The 7410-nt window shown below is 45.8% G+C and overlaps 1 protein-coding gene across 1 annotated transcript; it reads left to right on the forward strand.

Annotated features, from left to right (window-relative positions):
• The first annotated feature begins 898 nt into the window (after nucleotides 1-898).
• On the forward strand, nucleotides 899-7129 carry cpox (coproporphyrinogen oxidase). The gene is made up of 7 exons (XM_026158981.1): nucleotides 899-1633; nucleotides 1744-1887; nucleotides 1966-2076; nucleotides 2182-2323; nucleotides 3155-3373; nucleotides 6684-6788; nucleotides 6888-7129. Exons 1-7 carry the CDS (start codon nucleotides 1072-1074, stop codon nucleotides 6970-6972), a joined length of 1368 nt encoding a protein of 455 aa, XP_026014766.1. The 5' UTR covers nucleotides 899-1071; the 3' UTR covers nucleotides 6973-7129.
• Nucleotides 7130-7410: the final 281 nt, after the last annotated feature.

Genomic DNA, 7410 nt, shown 5'->3' on the forward strand with positions numbered 1-7410 from the left:
GAAGTGCTATTTGAACAATATGTCTTTTTTGCACACGATAAACAAATGATGCTATCAGCATGGCTCTCTGGGCTTAAATTGTAAGAAATTACTCAATTACAGAAAGTTCTGGTAGCTCATTGGCCAGGTGGCGCTGTAATTATTAAACACAAAGTTTTTGCTAATTTTCAGAAGCATCCACTTTTAAAATAAAGAAATAATTATAAATATATATAAATATTTCTATAGTAGATGGTCCAAAAAATGTTTTTTCCCCATCTTTTTCTTAATTACTTTGGTGTAGTTTGAATGGCCATGGTGGTGTTTGTCAGTAGAAAAAGCTGTTAAACTTATGAAAGTACAGTTAGAAGTCCAAACTGCCTCCCATCACATTTTCCAAAGACATCCAGTGGGCCATACTGGAGTTTGTGGTGGGCCTATTCTGGCCCTTGGGCCCTATGTTTGACACCCCAAGCTAGGGAATCAGCTTGTTTTATATTTCGACTCACTGATAAAGAGTAATGCCTGATTTACACTTCTGCTGCAATTCTAAGTCATAACTTATGAAGTAAGCACAAACTCCTTTTAACGCTCCCCGATAAACTTCCATGTAACCGGATGTGCACCTCCCAGGATATGTAACATGTAGCCCGCAATGACCTGAAAGCTGTAGGAGGTTGCAGCGTTAGGGTTAAATGGGGTTTCCGGTTACGTCGTCGAAGTTAAGACGAAGATTTCCCGCAGAAGTCTAAAAAATCAATCAATGTTATGAACAATCGTATGAGAAACAGAGGTCCTTAAATGCCTCCCCAAACAGAGAAGTCTTTGAAGTCTTTGAATGCAACGTTTGTGTGGCGCACTGAACTCTGGGTCTTGGAGTTTTGTGTAGGCATGCATCATTCTGAGCCCCGCACCGCGATAATGGAGAACGACATTTCCCATGTTGCGTTTATCTCCTTTGACAAACCACGCCCCTTCATCTAAGACATGCCTGATATCACGTAGGTGAAACTTCTGACACAGTTTTAAGTTGGTGGTGAGAACACAGTGACAGGCCGGACACACGGACAGAGAATCGTGTCTTGTCCACAGATGGCCACCATCGTCTTTTACTCGGTGAACAAAACGGCTCACAGCGCCGCGAGACGATGTTTAACTTCTCCGTTAAAGAGGCTCGCTAGTGCCGGAGAGTCCGTTTCGCGGCTAGCCTCCACTCACAGTCGGTCAGTGCCTTTGCTTCCGGGAACGAGATGGTTTTCGAGGGGTACCGGCGTGAGGTTCATGTCCCATGGGACCGCAGGCTGGTCCGGGAATACCAGGAGGGGAGCCCTGGCGCTCAGCGGAGCCGCAGCAGTAACAGCGGCGGCGGCCGTAGCGGGGTTTCTAGCTAACACTGACCACTTCCAGCGCGCAGAGATGGCAACGAGGGTCCCCCGAGCCGCAAAGGAGACGGGGGAAGAAGCGGACATTCCTCAGAGGTGCCGGGGCTTCATGTCTCCGCCGGTGACTGACATTAGTGTGCTGCAGGGGAACAAGGACGAGATGCGTACGAAGATGGAGATGCTGATCATGGAGACTCAGGCCGACTTCTGCAAAGCCCTGGAGAAAGTGGACGGTGGGACGTTCAGGGTTGACCGGTGGAAGAGGAAGGAAGGTGAGGCGCTTCTGCCTGACATAAAATATCCACGTACAGCGTAACAGAGTGTAACATGATTATATTTGCTTAAAGAAGAACCAAAAGTAAACAGACTGTGTCTGTGTCAGGTGGTGGAGGCATCAGCTGTGTGATGCAGGACGGAAAGGTGTTTGAGAAGGCGGGTGTTAATGTGTCGGTGGTGTTTGGGAACCTGACAGAGGAGGCGGCGAAGCAGATGAGGAGCAGAGGAAAGGTCCTCAAAGGGAAAGATGGTGAGTTTTGACTACTGCGATTTGTGTTCTTGAACACAGCGGTTTAAACTTTAATATTGGTATCTTTATTTTTCCCAGGTAAACTGCCATTTGTTGCCATGGGAGTAAGCTCCGTTATTCACCCCAAAAACCCCCATATTCCCACTGTGCACTTCAACTACAGATACTTTGAGATTGAGGAGGAAGATGGTAAGCATTAGGCCCTTCATCACATCAGCAGTTGGCTCTCAGTGTCAGTGACACAGCTGAGTGTGGAGTGAATGATAACCCTTGTTTCCTTCTTCCTTGTTCTAGGCACTAAGCAGTGGTGGTTCGGTGGAGGCACAGACCTGACCCCGGTGTATATAGATAAGGAGGATGCCTTTCATTTCCACAAAACCCTGAAGGAGGCCTGTGACAAGCACCACCCACAGCACTACCCCGACTTTAAGAAATGGTACGGTTTGGTTAGCCCCACGCTCGTCCCCTGCACTTGCACGTGCGTCCTTCAGCACGTACGCTGTGTGTGGATTTGCACTGGGTGTATCCCCACTGTGGAGTTATGATAAGAGGAAGTCTTTGCCTAAAATCTGCAGTTGCAGAAAAACCGTTGAAGCAAGACGTTAGTCAGGGATTGACTTCAGTGGGAAATGATGGGTGTGGTTTATCTGATGTTTGCTGTATGAGGTAAAGTTTTACATTTAAGGAATAATGTGATGTTTTCATAAATATGCCTTTCCTGTTACAGAGACGATTGGCACCCCTCTCATCCACTAAATGTAGCACAGTTTACTGTCTCTACAGACATGCTTTCAGTCGACTTGCTGTTAATTCATTTAGAGCCCATTTGGAGCTTTGATACCTATACTGACGTTTGATGATTTAAAAGTCTGATATATTGGCCGATATTTTTCTTTTTCTCTCAGGAAAAATGGAAACATAAACACAATTCATATTTATTTTTAATCCTCACTAAGATATTACTGCTGTTTTGTTGAATCTGCTGAGTTGGTGTGTTTGTGGTGGTCCAAGCAACAGAGAAGTTGCAGAGCTCCCTCTGGTGGACAAACTGGAACATCACTGCTCATAACGTGGTTGAGAGGACATTTTCTCTTTTTTTTTAAACGTTTTATTTTACTTTCTAAATTTTCATTACTCGGTCATTATAAATACTGATATCAACATACAGGCAAATCTGTCTTTCAGACTTCATTTGTCGTATGTCATATATTTGGATATTTATTTGGCCCTGCTTCTGTCTCAGTATATGTTACTGCATGTTGCCCAGGTGTGACAGGTACTTCTACGTCCGCCACAGAGGAGAGACCCGCGGTATAGGAGGAATCTTCTTTGACGACCTGGACTCCCCGAATCAGGAGGAAGTGTTCAGCTTCGTCAAGAGCTGCGCCCGCACGGTGGTGCCCTGCTATCTGCCCATCGTGTACAAACATCTCAATGACTCTTTTTCTGATGAGGAGAAGGACTGGCAGCAGGTTCGACGAGGCCGGTGAGTAGCACCAAACGGTAAATAAGAGAGAACCCATCTGATCAGTTTTGATTTTCAGATCTTTGTGGAAGTCTACAAACAAGACTTCTGAGGTCTTCAACAAAGAGCTGTTCGTGCTCGTCTTGGATTTGCACAAATAATAAAATTCACACATCAACACAGTGGCCTTAAACACACAAGTCTTTGTATCATAGAGGAGTCGAAGAAGACTAAAGGGACCGTTTTGAAGTCAGAGTGAGCGTCCTGACACGCAGAAATGTTGCAGAAGAACCTGCAGTGAGCACGTCATGCAAGGAAACGCAGACGTCCCAGAGGTGATGCTGTGCTTTGCAGAGGAAGAAGCTACAGGTCGGATCGACACAAAGCTTTAGTTACAGTTACTGCTGCAGGAGGGATCCACACTAGACACCGAACAAAGCTTCACTTATTTTTGCACCTTTGCTCATTTTCTACAACAAGTAAACATCAAAGTTTGATATTATTTTTATTCAGATTTTCCTTTAAGAATATTTGAGCTCAAATAAACACAAAATTATAAAGGGTTCACAGACCAGCTGATCCAAGTCAGTCCGTCCTGTTTTTCAGGCCACACACTTGCAGTGACTGCCAGTCTCAGGTTTAGTCTTCCTTCACTTGTGTGATTGAGCTACTTAATGACTGCAGTGTGGTCTGAAGCTGGAGTGGATCCTGGCAGGGAGTCGCTAACAACACAGAGACTGACTTAAAGGGCGAGTTTGAGAGGGAAGTACATAGCAAGCTGGAAACCAGTAGAGTGATTAGACTGTTCAGATTAGCTCAGTGTGGTATGTGTTGGCACATACAGAAAGCACCTCACAAAACTTGTGACATGACGTAATTCAGCTCATAACTTTCGCACGTCGGGGCAGTATGCGTCACGTGACAGAGCGGCTGTGGCGTGCGAGGCCTGTCGGCAGTCTGGTTCAGCAATTTGCTGGCCTCGCTACCAACCCGGCATTTCATCTCCGAGGAAGTTATCCCAGAGAAGTAAAGCAAAGGGGCGGATCTAGCAAAGTTTAGCCAGGGGGGCCGATAGGGCATGAACAGGGAAAAGGGGGCACAAAGACATACTTTTCTTTCTTATTCTCATTTAAAATGTCGAGCTTTTAATAAAAAAATTATCTGAATCTTACACCCAAAGTTTTAATCTGATGTATAGAAGTCCATTACTGTATATACACTCAACAAAAATATAAACGCAACACCTTTGTTACTGCTCCCATTCCCCATGGGATGGACGTAGAGACCTAAAATTCATTCCAGATACACAATATAACCATCCCTCCCAAACAGTGGTCACAAATCAGTCCAAATGTGTGGTAGTGGGCACATCTGCTATATTGAGATAATCCATCCCACCTCACAGGTGTGCCACATCAGGATGCTGATCTGACATCATGAGTAGTGCACAGGTGTACCTCAGACTGCCCACAACAAAAGGCCACCCTGGAATGTGCAGTTTTGTCTCACAGCAAAATGCCACAGATGCCACAAGCAATGAGGACGCATGCAATTGGCGTGCTGACAGCAGGAATGTCAACCTGATCTGTCGCCCGTGCATTGAATGTTTCATTTCTCAACCATAAGCCGTCTCCACAGGCGTTTCAGAGAATATGGCAGCACATCCAACCGGCCTCACAACCGCAGACCTCGTGTAACCACACCAGCCCAGGACCTCCACATCCAGCAGGTTCACCTCCAAGATCGTCTGAGACCAGCCACCCAGACAGCTGCTGGAACAATTGGTTTGCCACAACCAAACAATTTCTGCACAAACTGTCAGAAACCGTTCTCAGGGACGCTCAACTGCATGCCCGTCGTCCTCATCGGGGTCTTGACCTGACTCCAGCTCGTCGCCATAACAGACTTGTGTGGGCAAATGCTCACATTCGATGGCGTCTGGGCACGTTGGAGAGGTGTGCGCTTCACGGATGAATCATGGTTCACATTGTTCAGGGCAGATGGCAGCTGAGAATGTCCCAGTTCTTGCATGGCCGGCATACTCACCGGACATGTCACCCATTGAGCATGTTCGGGATGTGCTTGACCGGCGTATACGACAGCGTGTACCAGTTCCCACGAATATCCAACAACCTCGCACAGCCATTGAAGTGGAGTGGACCAACATTCCACAGGCCACAATTGACAATCTGATAGACTCCATGCGACGATGTGTTGCACTGCATGAGGCAAATGGTGGTCACACCAGATACTGACCGGTTCTGGGTCCCCAGACCCCCAATAGCGCAAAAAACTGCACATTCCAGGGTGGCCTTTTGTTGTGGGCAGTCTGAGGTACACCTGTGCACTACTCATGATGTCAGATCAGCATCCTGATGTGGCACACCTGTGAGGTGGGATGGATTATCTCAATATAGCAGATGTGCCCACTACCACACATTTGGACTGATTTGTGACCACTGTTTGGGAGGGATGGTTATATTGTGTATCTGGAATGAATTTTAGGTCTCTACGTCCATCCCATGGGGAATGGGAGCAGTAACAAAGGTGTTGCGTTATATTTTTGTTGAGTGTAGTAACTGTTAAGTCTAATATACCCTAGTAAGCTATAGTACTTTTTCCTTTGGGAAGGTACCATCTGTGCAGTCTGCAAATCTGTTTGAAGGAAGATGTTGAATCTGTTTAATATTTCTTGAAAAATAATTGATTTCTGTGAATTTTCTTTTACACACATGAAAATGAAAGTTGATTACGTCGATTAAGCATCACGAAGCGGAGGGTGGGGGTGGTTCCCTAGTTATTTATTTTTTGTGGGGCGTTTTCAACCCTATTAGTTAGGTTGCTTAATATTTCTGCTAAGTACTCTTTTAAAATACCAGAAATAGGGAGGATGGAGCAGGTTTACGTTTATTAGATTGATCAGTGTTGCTGAAACTATGAAATAGTTTTTACACACAGGTTCAACAGAACAGCTTTAGTGTTTGTTTTTTTAAACTTGAGTATGAACTTGTACAAAATGCAGCAAGATATTAATAAAACAGTCCGTACTGATTAAAACACTATCGGATTCATATCGGTATCAGCAGATATCCAAATTTATGATATCGGTATCGGACATTAAAAAGTGGTATCGTGCCATCTCTACCACAAACCTGTCACAGTAACAAAGAAAACAAAATGAATAAATACGCATTACAATATTATTCCTGTGAAAGTAAACCCAGAGCATGGGCTGCCTTGGTTTGTTCTATGTGTTTTCATACAGCACCTGATCACCTTAAACAATGAACAGGAAGTTTTGAGCCTACAGTGAGGATGTGTTGCTCTGCAGGTATGTGGAGTTTAACCTGGTGTACGACAGGGGAGTGAAGTTTGGCCTGGCCACGCCCGGCTCAAGAATCGAGAGCATCCTCATGTCCCTCCCACTCACCGCAAGGTAAGCTGCTGCCTCTTCAAAGCACTGTTTTGCACCTCGCTTGTGTCAACAGCAGGCTGCCCGCGTCGCGTGGGTAACAGAATCACTCGTCATCCTCAGGTGGGAGTACATGCACGAGCCTGCCAAAGGCACCCGGGAGGCTGAGATGCTGGATGCGTTACGAAACCCCAAAGACTGGGTGTGACCGGAGCGCCCCCGGGTTTGGACGTCAGTATGGACAAAAACATCTATTTTATAAAGCTGGCTGATCGACCAGCTGGGCAACATTTAACCCTGCTTTTATAATATGGAGCTGCGCTGTAGATGTCTGAAGAGCTTTTTCATTTTGTCAAACGAGCCGTGGTAAACGGACCCTGAATAATGTCAAACTCAGTTCATGAGCTTGGTGCCATTGCTTACTGCAAGACCAAATAATGTGACTTAATGGGCGACCTCCTTTTCAGGTCAGCTGCACTTCCGTTGTGCTCCTTTAAACGTGTGTGTTTTGTTCTATGACCAGCTAAATGTGGCTCGCTCTGCTCAAAGCTGTTAAAGCCGTCCTCTGCTCGCTTTCAACAAACACCTGAAAAGGACAAACTGAGCCACTGTGTCAGCTCTGCCATCTAACGTTAATAGAAGCTGG

This window comes from Astatotilapia calliptera, chromosome 23 (assembly GCF_900246225.1).
Source record: "Astatotilapia calliptera chromosome 23, fAstCal1.2, whole genome shotgun sequence".
NCBI classification, from domain to species: domain Eukaryota; kingdom Metazoa; phylum Chordata; class Actinopteri; order Cichliformes; family Cichlidae; genus Astatotilapia; species Astatotilapia calliptera.